Raw genomic sequence first — 21,113 nt, forward strand, 5'->3', positions numbered from 1 at the left:
GAGATTATACGGGCATGAATGATTTTTTGGCAAGTATCAACTGGGATACCGAAATACTGAAGGATGATGATTCAAATATTGTATTTACAAATTTTCACAATATTCTCTATACAGCTCTGGAGTACTTTGTCCCAATAAAAAAATATAAAGCTTTTACTTTCCCAATATGGTTCAATTCTGAGCTGAAAAAATTAGTTTTCAAGAAGAAATCGGTTCACAGAGAATACAAAAATGGAAATTTTTATAAATATGAAGAATTTTGTTATTTGAGAGATAAGTGCCAAACTTTGAGAAACACTTGCCATCAAGCATACATAAATAAAATAGAGAATAACATCAACAATAATCCTAGAAGCTTCGGGAATTATATTAACAATAAAAAAAAATCACACTCCTTACCATCTAAAATGTATTATGATGACTCTGTCAGTGAAAATAGTGATGATATTGTGAATATTTTTGCAGAATATTTCTCATCAGTCTACAGTGATGAAACAGTTAACCTAATACCAGAATATAAATTTAGTAAGACGGTTGATATATATAGTTATAGCGTTGATATTAAAGAAATAATCGATCTAGTCATGTCATTACCTGGAAAATTGTCTACAGGTCCTGATGGAATTCCGCTATTCCTAATAAAAAAATGTATTTTTATCCTGATCAAACCAATTCACATGATATTCAATATTTCCTTGAAATCGTCGATATTTCCAGATTATTGGAAAAACAGTTTTTTGAAACCTATTTATAAAAGTGGATCACATAATGATATAAAAAATTATCGAGCAGTCTGTAATCAATCAGAATTACCCAAATTAGACAGCCTAGTTACAAAAAAACTAACATGGGATTGTAGACATATAATCATTAATCAAAAACATGGATTCAGTAGTGGTAGATCTACCAGCACAAATCTGCTAATCTATCAACACTGTATAATAAACACCTTCGAAAAAAGACACCTATTTTCAAAGGCATTTGACCGAGTAAACCACGATTTGTTGTTGCATAAACTGAATGCTTTGGGTATCCATCGGGTGTACCACAGGGTTCTCATTTAGGGCCATTGCTTTTCAACTTATTTGTCAATGACATGGAAGATGTTATTCTTTATAGTGAATTGTTTTTGTTTGCTGATGACCTGAAGATGTTTAAATTTATTCATGACTCAACTGATACACAATTATTACAGTACGATTTATCTAACTTTGTTCGCTGGTGTGATATAAATCTACTGCAATTAAATATAGACAAATGTCAAAAATTTACTTTATTCCGAAACAAAAATCCCATTAACTGGCCATACGAAATCAATCAATCAGAACTGAAAACAACAAACACAATCAGAGATTTAGGAATCACTCTCGACCCAAAAATGTCATTTGAACCCCATATTGCAAATATTACTTCTAAAGCGTTAAAAATGTTAGGTTTCATTCTTAGATCTGCAAATGAATTATCTATCACTTCAATAAAAATCATATATTGTTCAATTGTTAGATCAATAATCGAATACAATTCCACAATTTGGTGCCCTTCATATCATGTGGATATTGATATGCTTGAAAGTGTTCAAAATAAGTTTTTAAGGTACTCTGCATATAAACTGGGATATCATATTGGTGAATATGACTATAAAATTATATTGGACATTCTTAACTTGAATACTCTGGCTCATAGAAGATTAGAAGCAGACCTTACACTAATTCATAAAATAATCAATGGTAGCATCAATTCCCCGGAACTTGTCGAACTTATAACTTCAAATGTGAATCCAAGGAGAACAAGAAATTCGGATATCTTCAAAGTACCCTTTTGTCGCACCAACTATAGCCGGAATGAATTTTATTTTATATATTTTTTTCTCAAACCTAGCTCACACATTTGTGTGAACTCGTTAATTATCTTGTGAAAAATAGGCATTGCCGTAAATGAATAAATAAATAAATAAATAAATATTGTCCAACAACCCAAGGAGTTCACCATATGTTTATGCAATAATCAAGTAGTAGTAACAATGAACAAAAAGTTTTTACCTGGAAAAAATTTTCTGCCGAAGCCTCCTGTAATACCTTGAGTAGATCACTTGTTTCATTCGATGAAAAGTTTCCATTCAAAACACGTCCACAACTGAATGCATTCTCTCTGGGATTTTTCTGGATAATCCCTTCAGTGGGTGAGCCGCTCTGCATGATGGCAGCCCGAAAGAGTGCTACAAAATGGAAAAAGCTGCGATGATTCGAATAATAATCACATTTTGAAGTGATTTATTTCTAGTGACTGAACAAATACAATTAATTATTCGGAATATCAGATTCCACTTCGGGTCGATGGTGTTTGGTCCCAGGAAAAGGTTTTGAGAGATTTCCTTCAGAAGTAGATCAGTATTTGAGGAAGGTTCAGAGTAGAATTTTGTAATTACAATGGGATTATCTAAACAGTCAAAGTACCAGATCATAACTGTGTTATTTTCTAAGGGACATAACACAAGCACTACAGGAAAATTCTTAAGGCGCTCTCAGAGCGATGTCTGTGCGAAAGTAGCGATTCACATTTGGTTTGAATTGCTGAAGATCAAATCCATTTGGAAAAACTTTCTCATGAAGTTTATTCCACATAAACGCCAACACTTGAACACTTTCCGTGAAAGTATCTATAGAAGAGATACAAATCTCCAACCTTTCTTCGATGTTCCCGGCTATCACGTGATGTGATAGCCGGGATAGCGTCTCCAATCAGGCGGATGGCTCTTTTCTGGATGGAATCCAGCTATTTTGGGTATGTTTAGGGGTGAAGCTCCATCCATGATAACACTACTCCAATGAAGGTCTGATCTGAGCTTTACATAGCATAGCTTTACATAGTTTTCTGATTCGGAACAGTGTTCCAAGCTTTTGCGAAGGAGCATTTGAAATTCTAGCGACATGATTGTGCCAAGACATATTGTTGTCCATTTTAACCCCCAACAAACTTATCGAAGCAGAAAGCGGAATTGTCTGACATGACATTATTATGTCTAGTTCGTAGACATTCATCTTCTTGGAGAAAACCGATGCCTGGGTAAAGTGAGCCAATATTTATGGATCGGTGTTCATTTGAGAATATTCAACTATTAGAATTCAAGATTTCAAATTCAAATTTATTAATCATAATATCTAATAAATATCTATAATGATTAAAGAAAACTGTTAGTACATGCATTATATTTTAACACTGTCTGCTAAGTGTAAAAACTTAGGTTTGACTGGGATAATTGAAAAATGAAGATAATGTCAACTTTTAATGGATAGTGTTCATGAAAAATACATTGAAATGAAGAAATGTATCAACAATAGTGTTTTATCATCCATAGAGGTGAAATAAATTATCTGTCGAACTGAATTCATTTAATGTGTGATGTTTGTAATTGTGTAATGTTTTTTTAAATGCTGATGATCTCAACTTTTTAGTTTCTCGTGGCATTATATTATAAACTTTACAACCAATACATATGGAGTGTTCTTGCATTAAATGAAGAATACACTCAGAAATTTGAAAGCATTTATCGGTATTTGAGATTGTATTATACTTACAATATAGTTTTCTATCTAAATGGTACTGATTTTGCAGAATATTCGTTAAAATTTCAAAATTAAGTTAAAATGAAATATTTTCTGATAGACGATAGAAGTTTCTATTTTTTTTTCATTGTATACTTATGAATAGACTTGACATATTTGAATGACTTTTCATATCCCCCACCTCAGGCTGTGATTACACAGAGTCAGTTGAATGAAATATGAATTATGTCACTTATAATGTAGCTAACCAACCTTTTTCTTCATTGCTTTGTCCTAATATATGTAGACCTACAGAAAAAGAACCTGCACTCTCCCCAACAATTGTGATTTTGTTCGAATCCCCTGCGAACAAATGAATGTTTTCACTAACCCATTCAAGTGCCAATCTTTGGTCCTTCAACCCGATGTTAGCTGGGATAACCCCATCATCAGTTGTGGTGAATCCTAGAATCATAATTGAGAAAGTGGATAACACAATATTACATGTTATTACCGAAGGGCCCCAATCTGTAATTGAATGTTACTACTACCACACCCTGATCCATGATATATTTCGGACTAGAATATTCAAATGTGCTAGACTCAGCAGTATAACCTCCACCGTGGATCCATAGAAGAACTGGTAACCCTCTGGAATTACTTCCAGGTTTCTGAAACATATCCGAATATATATTTACGTAACAGAACAGAATACTATCAATCTATTGAAAACACTTTCCCAACGCCAGAACAAAAATACGGTCTCTAGACGCGCGTTTCGCCAACTAAGTTAGCGTCCTCAGGGGTAGTGATCCCCTGACTAAATTTCACTACTATTTTTATATGCTAGTGGCCTTTCGACTACCCGTTAGTATTACCTAACTACTACCTGTTATTGTTCCTATGATAAACTACCTGTAATTTGTGTTTTTTCTCTATGTACATACAGGAAATATATACATAGAAATAGATATTCGAAGAATATACTTGTGAGAATATTGTATTTCAATAATCACTCACCACCGGTGTATAAATATTCATATACAAACAATCTTCCTTGATTTCAAGATTGCTATATTTGGAAATCATTTGATAACATATTCTTGTGTTCTTCGTGGTATCCAGTATTCCATTCCAGGGTTGAACTTTCTTAGGAAGCTGAAATATTGAAATAATGACAGTATCAGCTAACCAAATTTTTATCATTCCATATCAAATTAAGAGAAACCTTTTTTTACTTTCACTACATTTTATGGTTTATTTGGAATATAATTCAGAAACTACTGAAACGATAGCGATCAGTGGCCGTCAAAATTGCTCTTGAGAATTTCAACAAGTTTTTCCAGAAACCATTATCAATAATTATTTCTTGTTTGGATAAAATAATATTTCAAATAATATCCTGGAAAACAATCGATTACAATAAATGATGCCAATTCAAAAGCTGCAGAACGTAATACTGTGTCATATTTTTAAGAAACAGAGGCAAATTGTTGATTTCATTCAAATACAGAATACATTTTTTATTCAATGAATAATAATTCCATTTGATTAAAGGAGTATCTCAAAAAAACAGAACTTTTTTTAAATATTGAAAAAAACCTGTAAACCACAATGAATGACGCTATTTTGAAGTTGCAGAACATGATACTGTGTTGTTTGAACGTGATTGACAATGTTTCATGATGAATTTTATTAGTTCGGACTTCTATTGTCTAATATTATATAAATCAAAAATAGCAGAGCATGTTTGGATCCATCAACATAATATCCCAGTTAACACATGAGTAACTTAAACCTCGCAGGTACGTACTGTTCAGGTGAACAAAATTACATTTTAAATAATATATAAAATGTACATAGCTGTGATATCAAAATGTGATATACTTCAGGCTATAGCACATGTACGTGCAACACATTATATCCCGGATACATGCAATATTTTATATGAGAGTACTGTAATATTGCATATGTTGTTGCGACATACCCTTGGGTACAGCAAAAATTTATAAAAATTTATAATATATATGGCTACTGTTTATTATTTACAAGCATTTGCTAACATTGTAAAAACACAATAATGTTTACGTGAATAAACAGCAGAATTATCAATATAGAGTCCTCCCATCATGAAAATGAAGTATTACTGCTTATTTTTAGCTCAGCAACAAATTTTCAGAAATACTTCATTCACGATTTTGCAAACCACAAAATAATGTTCATGCGATACTTATATCAATAATATATTTATCTCCGTATTATCATTGTATAAAGAGTATAGTAATATGCATTATTCAGAACCATTTCTTTGCGTCTAGTTGAAATAATATTAGTGTTCCTTGGTTGTGAAGTGTCTATGGTGTTACCTGCTGATGTCGTTTCCAAAATTTTACTTCATTTTCGTTCACAAAGAAATATTGGTCCCTGTCAATAGGAAAACAGGTATAAGGTATTGCTTATAGTTAAAATAACAATTTCTAGAAGAAAATACGTTTTTTCGCTGGGCTCCCGCCAGAAACGACGCCGGGTATTGCAGAACTGTTCTGATGGTGGAAATGATGCATGTTCTTTAGGTTCAGAAATAAATGATTCTAAAGTTTCCACAGATATACATAGATTTATTTCTTCTCCAGAAATGCATTCTGTTGAGGAAAGTGCTTCTGATATGCCTGATAATATTTTGGGAGATACTATGAATATGTCTGATTCATTTGTGTCACATGAAAATGTAGACCGAGTCCTCACCAGCTTCTTCAACAGCATATTGCTTTGATGATAAGCTGAATGAATTGGAAAATCTTAAAATCAATTTGACTCAGTGGGTAGTAACATTTAATATTTCATTATCTGCAGCAAGCAGTTTGCTCAAGATTTTGAAAAATATTAAGTCTTTTGAAAAGCTAAATTGTGATGCTAGAAGTTTACTTAAAACACCTAGATTCAATGATGGAATTATCAAAAGTAACGGAGGTGAATTTGTTCATTTTGGTATCAAAGAAAATTTAGGAAGGTAGTTAAAGCATTACAGAGTAATTCCTAATGATATTAAATTCAATGTGAATGTTGATGGATTACCTTTAACCAAAAGAACTAATGGGTCTTTCATGGGTACAGTAAACCAATTTGTGTTGATGAGTATTTGAAACCCTTTGTTACTGAATTGAAAGATATCATGGAAAATGGAATACATGTAAATAACACCCACGTGACAGTATTTTTCAATGCTTCCATTTGTGATGCACCTGCCAGAGCATACATTACTGGAACAAAATGTCATAATGCACGTTTTAGGATGTTCGAAGTGTGAGCAGGAAGGAGAGAGTATTGATAACCGCATGACATTTTCTGTTCAGGATGCGAAGCTGCGAACCAATGAGTCATTCAGGAATAAAAGTCAACCAGGTTTTCATAAAATGGTGTCGGAACTAGAAAAGCTAGATATAGGCTTAGTTTCCCAAGTACCTGTAGATACCATGCATCTTATATACATAGGAGTTACTAAACGAATAATTCACTTTTGGGTAAAGGGGAGGAAAGATGTTCGATTGAGATCTGAACAATTAGAAATTGTCTCATTCAGAATCAAGTTAATGAAACCATACATAACTGAAGAATTTTCAAGAGAACCAAGGGATATCGAAGAAATAGATCGTTGGAAAGCTACAGACAGTTTTTGTTATATACAGGGCCTATTGTACTAAAAAACATATTAGATGCTGAGAAATATAAACATTTTTTGTCTTTGAGTATTGCGGTACGAATATTATCTGATGATACTCTTTGTTTAAAATTGAATTCCTTCGGTAATTCTTTGCTACGATGGTTTATGCGTTGTTATTCAATCATATATGGTGAACAGTTTGTAACCTACAATATTCATAATTTAATTCATATTTCAGATGATGTTAAAAATTTTGGACCTTTAGACAATTTCAGTGCTTTCAGTTTTGAAAATTATATGCAATTTTTCATGTGATTATATCTTTTCATAACAATATTATCACATTGTAAACAAGAAAATATACTGTTTCTGGGCCTTTTTTTTAAATCACCTTGTGATTCACTAACTTACTTCAAAATATTTTGTACTGAAGATTCATTAATGAGTAAAATTATTGAAACTGTCACGGTGAAAGATGTCCATAGAAAATGTTTGAAAACTTTGGATATTTCAAATTCTGAGAAGGAAAGTTTTATTATCCCATTGATTCACACTAACATAAAATTTTAATTTGTGAGTAGTCTAGGATATTTTGTTATTTTTGTTTCATTTTATATGTTGTTTTTTTATTAAATTAAAGTTAGCTGTAGGGAAAACAGTTTCATATTTTTTGTCAAGTAACTTGACAATGGAAGTTTCAACTTCAACATTTACCAAGAAACATTGTCAACCATTTTGAAACAATTTTCGTATTGGTTTCTTCTCTAACCAAACACATCAGCAGATAACTTCAACTCAAAATAATATTTGTCAGTTAACTGTGACATATATAATGGTTTCTTGATACTATCAATGTTGGTCTTTTAGAAATCAGAGGGTGAATCATATACACCCATTTTTATATATTCATACCGATATTTTTGTTTTCTAGCTTATTCTCGTCAATACTTGAATAAGAATAATATACTATTCATAACTAATTCTTTGGTTTTTTTTTATGATGAATTTGTCGGCAATGCTTCTGGTTAGGATCAATAAACAACTCTTCTTTTGCTGAAACGGACATCGAGAAGGGTATTACGGTATATAGGAGGAGTCTTTGTATTGTATTCATCTCTCTTTCTCAATATATTAGTCTGATTTGCAGGGTTATAATTGTCCCCTAGAAGAAAATTTCAGTGGAACGTTTTTGTGGTATGTTTCAGTTGTTACTGTGATGTTTTTACTTGAGTTCCATTTTCTCTATTAACCCATTAACCGCCAAAGGTGCGTCAACGCAACTTTTCTATACACTTTTTTTTTGGGGTTTGGATCAATATTATTTATGTTTATTCTGATGAATATTCATAATAATGATCCAGAAAATATAAAAATATTTTCATTCAATCCAAAACATGATTTTTTCAATTTCTGAAATGAATTTGAAAATGTTATAAATTGACCGTTCTGGTAATTCTCTAATAAAATCAATTTTTTTCGATACTGAATATAAAATGATAAATTCATTTTCGGATGTCGTACATTTTTGCATGTATTTGTGCACTAGTATGCGAGTTTTGACAAGTTTAGGAATATGAGGATACGATGGTCAGTTGATGATTAGCCTTGATTGAGTTTATTTCAGTGCGAATCAGTATCAGCAGAGAAAATTTCTTGTAATTTTTATAAAAAATTGTCACAATGAGGTAAGAATCATAACTCGGGCGTAGATTTTGGTATTTCATTATCATTATTTATTCTTGTAGTCCGTTTTCGAAATGGAAAATGAAGAGGGCACTGACGACGCAAGAGTTGAGTGCTTTATTAGAGGGAGAGTTGGATTATCAAAATTATGATTCGATTGATGTCGTTTATGTGCCGGCGGAATTCTTTTTGTGAGTGAAGATTTTTCACAACAGGAACAGTGAGGGAAAATCGCACTGCTGAGTGACCCGTTGAAGATAGTAAAAAAATGGTTAAAAATAAAAGAGGTTTTTACACTTATGCTTTCGATCCCATCCTCGGAGTTCTAGTTGTGCGATAGAATGACAATTCTGTTGTAACTGTGATGACCAATACGTATGAAGTTCTTCTTCTTGTTCAAGCAAAACACTACAATCGAAAAGAACATAAAGAGATTTTTATACCCCAGCCAAATGTTATACACCAGTATAATAAATATATGGGAGGAGTAGACCTCCATGACAATGGCATTACCAACTATCGAATTAGGATAATAGGACAAAAGTGGTGGTGGCCGTTGTTCACTAATATGATCGACAGTATGGTTGTGAATAGTTGGAAAATTCATAGAATTGTGAATGAATCCAGAATATCACAATTGGAGTTTCGTTCTCAACTGCTAATAAGTCTACTAAAATGTAGTGGGCAATCAAGTAATACCAATGAAACCTCGAATGGTGCCGAATCCAACCCATTATACGGAAGACCATGTAAATCAGTTCTACCAGATGATATAAGCTTTGATAATTTCGGGCATGTGATAATTAGACATACCCAACAGTGCAAGAACAACATGTTGATTTTGTAAAAGTACCACCATATATTTATGTAGGAAATGCAAAGTGCATGTGCACTCAGATTGTTTCGAAAATTATCATATGAAGAAATAGGACACTTACTCTATTTTTTTTCATTCGATTATTTTAACCATTTTTGGCCAAAGGTGCGCTTACGCACCCACCTGTTTTTTTCAATACTGTGAGTTTATATTTTTTTTAATGACGAATCGTTCTTTTTTTGAGAATTCTAAACGTGCCACAATAAATATTTTTTCTAAATTACAAATTTCTAATGTCTTGGCCGTTAATGGGATAATTCAAAAAGAATGATTATGAAAAATAATCAGTTTCAGGCTTTGTAAATATTTGCTTTTTTGCAGTCAATAGTTAAATGATATTAGTTTTTATTTTTGCAGATAGTCTGGCTTCAGCCAGAAAAGCAGTTGAGGACTCCAACTATCATTCTAGTCCGTCAGAGGATAAAGGGAGGGGTTCAAGATACAAAAAAACAAATAAAAAGTATGAAGATACGAGCTCTGATGAGAATGAAGGCAGAAGACTTAGTAATTATTTTATAAAATGATAGAAAATGAAAATAAAATAAAAAATTTAATTTTCAGAACTCCCACCACTACCTACTGTTCCAGATGGGATATATAATCTAAATGAAAATGGGACATTGGAAAAACTAGATAAATTGCATGAAACAGGTAAAGAAACTGTCATTGAGGTCCAAAGTCTTATGTGAAAAAAATTGACCAGTTTTTTCTGAATCAGCCAATTTTTTATTCTAGAAAGTATTGGTATCGCATTAGTCAGCGAATCATCCGCAAGTCGACCAGATAATATCTCACCGTCTGTAGTAGTTGAAGTTAAATGAATAAATTAGGCAATATTATGTAATTTTGATCGCAAAATGCAAGTCCACCTTATAGCACTGTATTCCCAATTATTCGACAATGGACACTGTTGTTACCTAGGAAGCTGCTATAACGTTTGTCGACTGTTTAGAATATTGAAATAATATCTCTCAATAAAATTTCAAAACTGTCTCACATTTCAGGATCTGAGAATGAAGAATATGAATCAGTAGTATTGGAAAGTACTGGAGGTAAGATATTAATTTAATATTTTCAACATTTTTCAAAAAATTCAAGAAATCATGAATTGCCCACCCATTTTCTTAATACTGTAAATAATCTTCAAAATGTAAAAATTTACCAAAATATTTGAGGAATGGAAATGATAATTGAAGGTAAGGACTCTCAGAAAATGACTCTATTTTGCAGAAGAAAACCAAGTTAGTTTGTATTTAACTTACTGTAATAAGAATATTACTTACAATTGAAGATCAATACTCATTTAGTTACAAATTATAGTTTCGGGCCACGGGAACCACTTTTTAAAAAGACTTTATTTAGATTTACAGACTTTATTGTACAGAAGTTACTCTGACAATCGTACTAACAGAACTGACTCCTCCTTCAAGATGGCTAGCTTTTATAAGTTTATTATAACTTAGTCAGCATTTGATGAATAAGCATAAAGGAGGGTTTTATATACATAACTCCTCCATCCCTAAGATGAAAATAATACGTTAACATTATTTTCATCAACATTTTCTAAATGAATATTTTCTTGTTTATTTTTCCTTTTAAAACATTTGAATTTGTTCTTATATTTGGAATATAAAATAAAATATGTAATAAGTATTATAACTATGAATATACAAATATACATTAAAGTATAAGAAGTGCTGTCTTCTTCTAAGGCTTCTAGTCGATGTAATTGGGTTTTTTCAGCAAGGTCCTGAAGTCGGGTTAGTTCGTCGAGGTTTACTCTTTCAGGAACTTTCATAGGGTTATTCTCAGGATGTAGCTGAATAGTATCTATTTCGGGTAACTGTAGAGGGTTTCCTTGAACGGAAGTGGCGTCGTTGGAATAAACTTCGCCTCTAACAGTGAGGTTACATTTATGTGGGATATGGATCAACTGTGGTTGTCTGATATTTTCGTATCCATGCTCCTTACAATTTTTCTCAATCATGATCTTATCAATGGGGATAATAATCATGTAGGCATCGTTGACAGGTTCTATTATGTCCTGGTCTAATTGAATTTGAATCGTCTGGCATTGATGATCGGTTTTACCAATTAGTAATTTCGGTAAACAATCTTCTTTTGAAATTTGGTTGTCAACATGGTATATGCAGGTATTTTCAATTCTCGTACAGGGTTCATCTTCATAATGATGGTAAGTCGAGTTAAGAATTATATAGGGTTTTAAAGGAACGATAGCTTGGTTGAGTATTGGAATTGGGAACAAATGGAAGTAATCATAAACATTTTCAAGAAGTATCGGAAAATGAATTGCAAATATAATAATTCCATTTTTATAATTAATTTCAATTTTTAGTAATTTATTATACGACTGAATGTTTTTAAAGTTTGGTAAACTGCCTTTGTAAAGGTTTGACATTATTTTTAATAATTCTTCGATATCAGATAATGGTAATATCGTGCTATGAATGATGTTTAATTCTGCAAATAAAATTGAATCTTCAATGTTATTAAGTATTGATAATATAATTTGACAATCTATTATCATTGTATCAAGAGAATTTTGAAGTCTTAAGAATAGCGTGAACTTATTCAAATTTAAGACAATACTTTTTATTTGTTCGTCAATTAATTGTTGGTTTTTAACAATCTGCTGTAAGCTATTCGTAGTTTCATTCATAAATTTTCTTGTGATAGTTAGGTAATTTTCTAAATCATGGTGAAGCATGTTCTGATTCTTTTCCAAAGTGAAAATTGCTTTATTATATTTTTCTGCATCTTCATCATCTAAAGTACCAAAGAGCCATTTACTTGTTCTGCCTACTATATTAATAAGTGCCCTTTTCGATCGATTATTTTCTTGAGGTTTAATATTGATTAATTTCACTTTGATTGTGTCTAGCAAATAATTCAGATGATTATACATGTGGTGTAGTTGTGGGTATAAAGGGTCTTTGATCAAGATAAATTCTGCGATTGTTTTTGTATTATTATTTAAGATGTTTAGGGGAGAATCAAATTGTTTTAAGTCAATGTATTTTATAAACGTATGTTTTTGTGTAGTGGATCTTGCTTTTCCAAGGGAAAAGGGAAGGATAGGGTTATTTATCCTCGTCATTATTATGTCTTGTCCTGTCGTCGCAAGGATTCCGAGAAGTAGAAGGTATAACGTTGTCATCTGAAACAATTTGTTTCTTAATGATTTTTCTTTGTGGCTTTAACTTACTTTTATGGTATTTTGATTTAGAAGTTTCAATTTTGAAGTTACTATCTTTTTTTGGTTGAATTTCCTTATATAAGGGCGATAATTTATTTCGAGGAGTTTCTTTAAGAAAAGTATTTTTATCAATTTCAATTTCTGGGGGATCATTTCTGTTGGAATTTACTTTAGATAGGTTCTTGGCTTTTTCATTGTTTTGTTCTACTATTTCTTTTAATATTTTCATATTTCTTGAATGTTTTTCTATATAGTTTGAGGTTATCTTTTCTAACGTTACATCATAAGGACTCTGGTGTTCTACATTACCTTTAATAATTTGAAAGGGTGTGAATTTAGTTGCGGAATGGACAGTATTATTATATCCTAGAATCGCATACAACATTTGTTTTGTTATTGGTCGATTAGGAAATTCTAATTTTAAAGTTCGTATTTCCTCAATTAGAGTAGAATGAAAACGTTCTACCGGACTATTACTGTTCGGGTTTTTTGGGGTGATGTAATGCAACATAATTTTATGAAGTTTGCAAAAATCTTCAATCAAGTTATTTTTAAATTCTGTGCCAGAATCGCAAGTTATTTTATTTGGAATACCGTAATGGGATATGAATTTTAATAAACCATCTAAGATGTCTGTCGCATTTAGTTGTATGGGGTATGCTTGTGCAAAGCGCGAAAAGCTGTCAATAATTGTTAGGAATTTTAGTCTATCAAGTGATAGAACATCAACATAAATATGTTCAAACGGGTATTCTCCAATTGGTGTTGGGTTAAATTTTATGACATTAGGGTGCCTTTCGTATTTTGATTTTTGACATGTTACGCATGTATTTACGTAGTTTGTTATGTCTTGAATCATATTAGGCCAATAGTATACTTTTGATAGAGACAGTTTTGTTTCATTTATGCCTCTATGTGTAGTTTTTGTTTCATGATGGTATTTAATTTTTTCTCGTTGTTCATTTTTCTTCAAAATGTCTTTCAATAGTATATTACTTTGAACAAGTTTAAAGGCTGAGTTTCTAAAATGTTTTTGGATTATCGGAATTATTACATTCTTTAGTTCCTCTTGAAATATTATACCATAAACAGTATTAGGTTTTAAATATTCTAAAAAGATTTTAACTATATCGTTTTCAATGTTTCTATTAGATATTACGATTTTTAAACGTGTCTTATCAAAGGGTTTAGTTATACTTACTTTTGGTGAAATTATGTCGTTACTTTGAATTAAGAATATTTGATTTTTAAATTTATTTAATGGTTGCTCTGATATTGGGATTTCTAAAATTGGGTCTTCTTGCGAAGAATGTTGTGTTTCATTTGAGTGTTTTATTTTCGGTTCTTCTTGTTGGGCTGGTACGACTATTATGTCTGAAAGTATTTTAATCTTCTTTTCCTCTGAGAATTTTTGTTTTTCTTTAGCTGGTTGAAAATGTCCTGTGTGGTAATTTTCGGGTTGGGATTCTTCTCTTGGTTGATGTTTTTCGACTTCTTCATTGGCGAGTTCATCTATTTCTTGCACTATTTTGGCAATTTCATCAATCTCAGGGTTATCGTTTTCATCTACGCAATATTCTGCGAAATCTTCTAAACGATCTTCTTCCGTATCGAAATTTCCTAGTAAAGAATAATTTTCTAATGGATGTAGTTCAATTCTGGATAGGGCATCAGCAACAGAATTCTTTTTTCCTTTTCTATGTATGATGTTATATTCATACTCTTCTAATCTTAGGCGCCATCTTACTAATTTTGAAGAGGGGTCTTTTAAATTGAATAACCATTGGAGTGGTTTATGATCGGTAACAATCGTAAATTTTCTACCAAAAAGGTAAGGTCTAAAGTATTTGGTAAAATTGACAATTGCCAATAATTCCTTTTCTATAGTTGAATAATTTTGTTCTGCGGGATTTAGAGTTCTTGAGGCATACGCGATGGGTTTATCTTTACCTAGAGGGCCTTGTGATAACACAGCTCCAATTGCTACGTTAGAAGCATCGGTTGTCAAGATAAAAGGTTTACTAAAATCGGGATGTTGAAGAAGAGGTTCATTAGTTAAAACTTGTTTACATTTTTCGAAGGTTTCTAGGAATTCGGCAGAATGAAGGATTTTCTCTCCTTTTTTTAGACATTGAGTTAGCGGTTTTGTTAATTGCGCGAAATCTTTAATAAATTTTCTATAATATCCTAGCAAACCGAGGAATGATTTAATATCTCTAGCAGTAGTTGGTATGGGAAAATTTTGGATTGCTTTTATTTTATTCGGATTGGGTTTTATACCGTGGGGTGTTACAATATGTCCTAAAAATTCTACATTTTGTTTTAAGAATTCCGATTTGTCCAATTGTACTTTCAATTTAGCTTCTCTTAATACTTTAAAGACTTGCTTTAGATTAGAGATGTGTTCCTGAAGGGAGGTCGAAAAAATTATTATATCGTCCATATAGACGAGACATATTTTGTTTCTTAGGTCTTTCAAAACGTAATCCATAACTCGTTGAAACGTCGCTGGAGCGTTCTTTAATCCAAACGGCATTCTGACATATTCGTAATGGCCGTGTTCTACGTTGAAGGCTGTTTTGTCAATAGAATTTTCTTCCATCTCTATTTGGTGAAATCCTGAAGTTAAATCTAGGGTAGTGAAGTAGTTACATTTCCCTAGTTTATCCAGTATGTCCTCGATATTAGGAATGGGGTATCGGTCATCAATCGTTTTTTCGTTCAACTTCCTATAATCAACGACAATTCTCCATTTTTTCTTTCCTGAGGCGTCCGCTTTCTTCGGTACAATCCAAATAGGGCTACTCCAAGCTGATGATGATGGTCGTATTATTCCGTCATTCAACATTTTTTCTATTTGTTTATTTACTTCTTCTTTATGGCAATGAGGAAACCGATAGGATTTAGTGTGTACTGGTATTTCGTCTGTCGTTTTAATTTCATGTTTTATTTTGTTTGTGAAAGAAAGTTTAGTATTCTCATCATGAAATATGTCTAAAAATTCTTTGCAAACTGTTAAAATTGCGTTTTTTTCTTCCGTGTTCATATGGTCGGTCCTAATTTTACTTGTTATATCAGTTATGGAATTATTATTATAATTTTCAGGTAAGGCTTGTTCAATATTATAAAATTCAAATTGTTCTTTATTTATTTGGTTGGATGGGAACGGTTCATTCATTGTTATAGAGATAGTTTTATTAGTTTTATTAAAAATTTCGAAAGTTGCGCGATAATTTTTGGCATAAGTTATTGTTTCAGGTACGTATAGTTTATCAATAAATCCCTCTGGAATTATTATTTCTCCTTCACTGATATCGACAGGGTATTTCTTTATTAAAGTTTCATATGGTGGTATTTCGATAGTAAAAGAAGTTTCGTGAGGCTGTCTATAGTAGAAAGGGATTTGTACAATTTCATTTCTTAAGATTTGATTGCTAAAATCGATATTTAAGTCAAGATTTTTAAGTTCTTTTAAACCTAAAATTCCATCAAAAAATTCATGAAATTGGAATAAAATATATTCCGTTTCATAGTTGCTTTGAAATTCTTCAAAAGCTGGAATAATAGCTTTATATTGAATTTCTTTTTCACCTAATGAAGTTCTTAACTGAGAGGGTTCTCTGAATATTCTGTCTGGATAATATTTTTCTACAATAGATGGTCTTAACATGGAAGTATGACATCCGGTATCAATTAGTAGTTTAATAGGGGGATTTTGGATTTGTATATAAGGTAATCCATTTATAGAGCCTGAATAAAGTTCTATTATACCGTCTTGTTTATCGGAGGCGGTTTGTAAAAATTTTCGTCTTCGTATTCAGTGTTTGAGTCAGTTATTTCAGTCGTTTCTTGGGGAGTAAAGTAATATTCATTTAATTCATCAGTTAATTGATATTGATCTGGAGGGTGTTGGTCTTCAATTGGGTATTGGTCTTCGACAGGGTATTGGTTAATGGGGTAACCTAGTGTCATGTCGTATTCATTGTCATCATTATGGTTGTAAAGTTCTTCACTTATAAAGGTTTGTCTTGGGGGTTGCCTAAAAGATCGGTTATTTGCTGGGTGGTAAGGCATATTTGATCTACTAACCGTAGGATTTCTAGAAGTAGTCGACATTGGTTGAATGATTCTAGTATCAGGTTTATTTGTTGGTTTAAACACATTTTGGGGTGGTCCAAACACTTGTTTATTCGTTAAAAATTTATGTTGAACTTGTTTAGGTTGGATATTTATGGGTTGGCTTGGAAATTGTGGTTTTTGGTTAAATTGTTGATAATTATTAAAAGGTCTATTTGGCATTTGACTAGTAGAAGGTGTAGGATTTCTAAAGTTAGTTTGTTGAAAATTTTGTAAGTGTGGATAATTTTGTACAGGGAAATTACTATAATTTGGTTTTATTTGTTTTGGTGGGTGTTGTTTTTGAACGTTAGTGCTTGAGCGGTTCTGAAAAACCATATTTTGTGTTTGTCTAAAATTTTCATCTTCCAAAACTAAATTCATTGCTTCTTCAAGACTATCTGGTTTTTGAACAATCACTTTATCTTGTAATCTAATAGTTAAATTTCTCATAAATACTTTCAAAGACTGTGATTGATATTGACGAATATATATCGCTTTAGTCTGTGGGTCTATAGCGGCAATAGAATTAATTTTAAAGATTAATTTACTTCTCAGTACTTGTATTCTTTTCGCAAAATCGAGGGGGTGTTCGTTTCTATTAGGGATAAGTGTAAAAAGTTGTTGTTCAAGGTTATCTAAATTTTGTCTATCACCAAATGTATTTCTTAATTCATTTCTTATTAAAATCCATGTGTTTAATTCTGTTCTTGCACCAATCAATAATTGTGCTCTATCTCTGAGTTTACCAATAATAATACTCAAGATACACTGATTTAGTGAATCGTCAGCGCTATAATATTTATTATGAAATTTGTCAATTGCATTTATAAAAATTTCGAGGGTGTCTGGAGATCCATCATACAAAGGTATGGTGTCAGAATAAATTTTAAATAAAGTATAATTAATTTCGGTGGACATATTTGAAACGGATAGAGAGACAAGCGACTGTACTAAATCTTCAATTTCAGGTTCGGTCATGTGTTATTGTCGCGATCTTATCGGAAAAGATTGCTCAGCGAGTCTATTCAAGATAAAAGTTTGCTTTCTTCATTTATTCAGAAAAGAATCACGGTAATAATATTGCGAAGTTTATCACAAGAATATTTCTGAAGCGTCGTTGTGTGTGTGTGAAATTGATACTCTCTTTATATCAGCGTATGATATAAATAGATTATTTTCTGTCTATTAAGCATATGATATAAGTAGCGGCAAGTTATTCTTTAGCTTCTTTGTTTTACTATTTAGTGAACACTATGCATTTATTGTTCGCTATGAGTGAGGAAAGAGAAAAATGATTTGAATGTATGAAATTTTTGATTCGGCGTTTTTCACTTAATTGCTTCAATTTAAATCGGTATTTAAATTGTCTTTCTTAATCTACGTGACTTCTATAGTCCTGTCACCAATTTCAATTGCTATAAGAGAAAATGATGTCTGTTTTCGTTTTTTTTTTATAATAATCACTTTTCCGAAACTTCCACAAATATTTACGATAAAGATTTAAGGAAATTTTGGAATCAGGTAGGAAAACTCGACTTACCTCGATGGTGTGTCAGTATTCTTTCCTGGAGGACTGTAGTAGCTGAGTCTGACGATCCGGTCCTTTTTGTGGGTGGTTGGTGGACGAAGCTGGTTTTTTGTAGTGGACAAACAGTTGGTACTGAAGAAAATTCAGGATCGATTTTCTTCCACTATCCTACAATCGACTGCGCCAATTATAGTTTCGGGCCACGGGAACCACTTTTTAAAAAGACTTTATTTAGATTTACAGACTTTATTGTACAGAAGTTACTCTGACAATCGTACTAACAGAACTGACTCCTCTTTCAAGATGGCTAGCTTTTATAAGTTTATTATAACTTAGTCAGCATTTGATGAATAAGCATAAAGGAGGGTTTTATATACATAACTTACAGATACAGAGGGTGGCTGTGCTATAGCTGTACTCCCGACTAATATTGGTGAGTTGGTCCGACATACTGTGTTTGGATTAGGCATAAATTATTATTTGCTCGTAGTTCTTTTTTAAAAGATAATCACTAAGAGTAGGTCATGAATTGAACCACATATTCTGGAGTCGAAAATAACTCGATTGGATATAACTTGCCTTAATGCAATTGTGCACATAAAAAAAGTTACATATAAACCTTTGTAACAGGAAGTTTAATTTTTGTCAACACTCAAAGTGCACAATAATCTAAAGCTTCATTCAACTGTATTTCATTGTTGAAGCAACTGTTTGTTATTTATCCATTGGAAATACAAGTGTTGAACAGCCAACTATTGAGTTTTTGAAGAATAATGAAAAAAGCCTGCATGCGAGTGCTACGAGGTTAAAAAAAAGATGTATTGAACCAATGGTATTCAATATAAATTTAATTTTAACACATATAATAGTTTGGAGGGTTTTTAGAGGTTCATTACCCCCTAAAATATTGATGGGCTGAACAGATTTCGTGGTTTTATGTGAAAAAATGCTAGTATATGATAAAAAAGTTATGGGTCCATTTTCATTTTCTACTTTCCAAGGGCTTGTAAGGTTAGTTACATTCAATCGAGTTATGAATATGTCATAACCTGCTTTGTTGTAACATCCTGATATATATATATGTATGTATATATATATATATATATATATATATATATATATATATATATATATATATATATTATATATATTTATATATATATATATATATATATATATATATATATATATATATATATTATATATATATATAATATTATATATATATATATATATATGTGTATATATGTATGTATATATATATATGTGGGACAGACCGCAGACACATGTGTTCATGGCTATTGAAAAAATAGCTTTCCTGAATTTGTGTAGCAAATGCAATTTCAATGTTGAGTGTTTACATTTTTTTTGTAGAAAAACGACTCTGCGAAATCTTTAAAAATTTAAAAAAAGTATCTTTGATAGAACTTCAAATAATCGAATTATAAAAAATAATGGAAAGATGAAATACATTTGCCCTGCAAATAAATGAAATGGAAACGATAAGGGCATATCTTCCTATTGAAACAATTGAAGATTTACAGAATGTAGAAGACCGTCTAAAAAAAGAAAATGGAAAAATGCTAATGGTATGTGTATAGACTAAGTTTTCTGTTCAATAGGCTTTCACAGGTATAAAACAGATTATTCCACTCAAAATCAGTGTACTAATCAAAACTCATTTTGTCTTAACAGTGGCCTAGTTAATTGGCATTTTATCAAATTTTCAATAAATTATTTATTTCAAAAATAGTTGCATGATAGTGTGATATAATCATTGAAAAATACATGTAGAGACACTATTATGAAATATATATTACAAGATACTTACTTTTTTGGAAATTTCAAATGCAAAAAATCATTTATCAATATAAATGACTTACATCATTATTATGGATTCATCTTTTCATTGTCAATGTTTAGATAAGAATAATACATAATTTGTATTGAAGAAAAAATTTGTTTTCCTTAACAAAATTGGAGGATCCAACACGAAGGACAATATAAATAGAATATTGAGAACTCTATTTTCTAATGAATTTGCGGTACAATGCTCCTGGTTAGGATTGAGAAACAACTACAGAATATCGAATTCTCCAGTAATTGTTGTCTTAAAAGGTATTGTTTCAATTTATTCTATACATTTGAATATATTGAAAACATTTTCAATATGAACTTTCTGATCCAAATTATCATAACAAACAACTTGAGTATTTACACAGATTACTATTGTTTTAGAAATCATCCATAGAAGTTTTCCATCCGCTCAAGAAAAACAGATTGACATGATTTCATCAGAGTGGTTCCGACATGCCAGACAAAGATTGTCAAGACAAAAACAGTGTACTGAACATACTGAAAATTAGTATATATATATAAAAAATATATATTTTATATATTATATATAAATATATATATATATAATATTATATATATATATATATATATATATATATATATATATATATATATATATATATATATAT

At 31.3% G+C, this 21,113-nt stretch overlaps 2 protein-coding genes and 2 long non-coding RNA genes across 5 annotated transcripts in view; 2 read left to right on the forward strand and 2 right to left on the reverse strand.

The window, feature by feature from the left end:
- Positions 1-21,113, reverse strand: part of LOC111511729 (juvenile hormone esterase) — a 78,887-nt gene that overhangs the window by 38,336 nt on the left and 19,438 nt on the right. For both annotated transcript variants that reach the window (XM_074178027.1, XM_074178023.1), the window contains exons 3-6: positions 4,563-4,700; positions 4,057-4,213; positions 3,816-4,007; positions 2,040-2,215 (exon numbers count right to left, since the gene is read on the reverse strand). In XM_074178027.1, coding sequence (XP_074034128.1) covers positions 2,040-2,215; positions 3,816-4,007; positions 4,057-4,213; positions 4,563-4,700 — 663 coding nt within the window. The remainder of the gene's footprint in view (positions 1-2,039; positions 2,216-3,815; positions 4,008-4,056; positions 4,214-4,562; positions 4,701-21,113) is intronic.
- On the forward strand, positions 10,075-10,788 carry LOC111511728 (uncharacterized). Its single transcript, XM_074178042.1, has 3 exons — positions 10,075-10,267; positions 10,325-10,414; positions 10,499-10,788. The coding sequence occupies exons 1-3, from the start codon at positions 10,096-10,098 to the stop codon at positions 10,582-10,584; spliced, it is 348 nt and encodes a 115-aa protein (XP_074034143.1). The 5' UTR covers positions 10,075-10,095; the 3' UTR covers positions 10,585-10,788.
- LOC141483409 (uncharacterized) lies at positions 11,117-19,011 on the reverse strand. Its single transcript, XR_012466067.1, has 2 exons — positions 14,182-19,011; positions 11,117-12,941 (listed from the first exon to the last, which is right to left on the reverse strand). It is a non-coding gene; the product is annotated as an uncharacterized lncRNA (long non-coding RNA).
- LOC141483403 (uncharacterized) lies at positions 19,010-20,979 on the forward strand. The gene is made up of 3 exons (XR_012466063.1): positions 19,010-19,060; positions 20,002-20,216; positions 20,866-20,979. It is a non-coding gene; the product is annotated as an uncharacterized lncRNA (long non-coding RNA).

The sequence above is a fragment of the Leptinotarsa decemlineata genome, unplaced genomic scaffold, assembly GCF_025532065.1.
Source record: "Leptinotarsa decemlineata unplaced genomic scaffold, Ldec_3_MD MMD2_P_RNA_scaffold_14, whole genome shotgun sequence".
Classification (NCBI taxonomy): Eukaryota; Metazoa; Arthropoda; class Insecta; order Coleoptera; family Chrysomelidae; genus Leptinotarsa; species Leptinotarsa decemlineata.

Excerpts from the sequence above, each read along its gene's own strand:
- LOC111511728 (XM_074178042.1), top strand. The coding sequence starts at position 10,096 with ATGATATTAGTTTTTATTTTTGCAGATAGTCTGGCTTCAGCCAGAAAA. Across the intron at positions 10,268-10,324 it reads GAATGAAGGCAGAAGACTTA|AACTCCCACCACTACCTACT; the intron begins GTAATTATTTTA and ends TTTAATTTTCAG. Across the intron at positions 10,415-10,498 it reads AGATAAATTGCATGAAACAG|AAAGTATTGGTATCGCATTA; the intron begins GTAAAGAAACTG and ends TTTTTATTCTAG.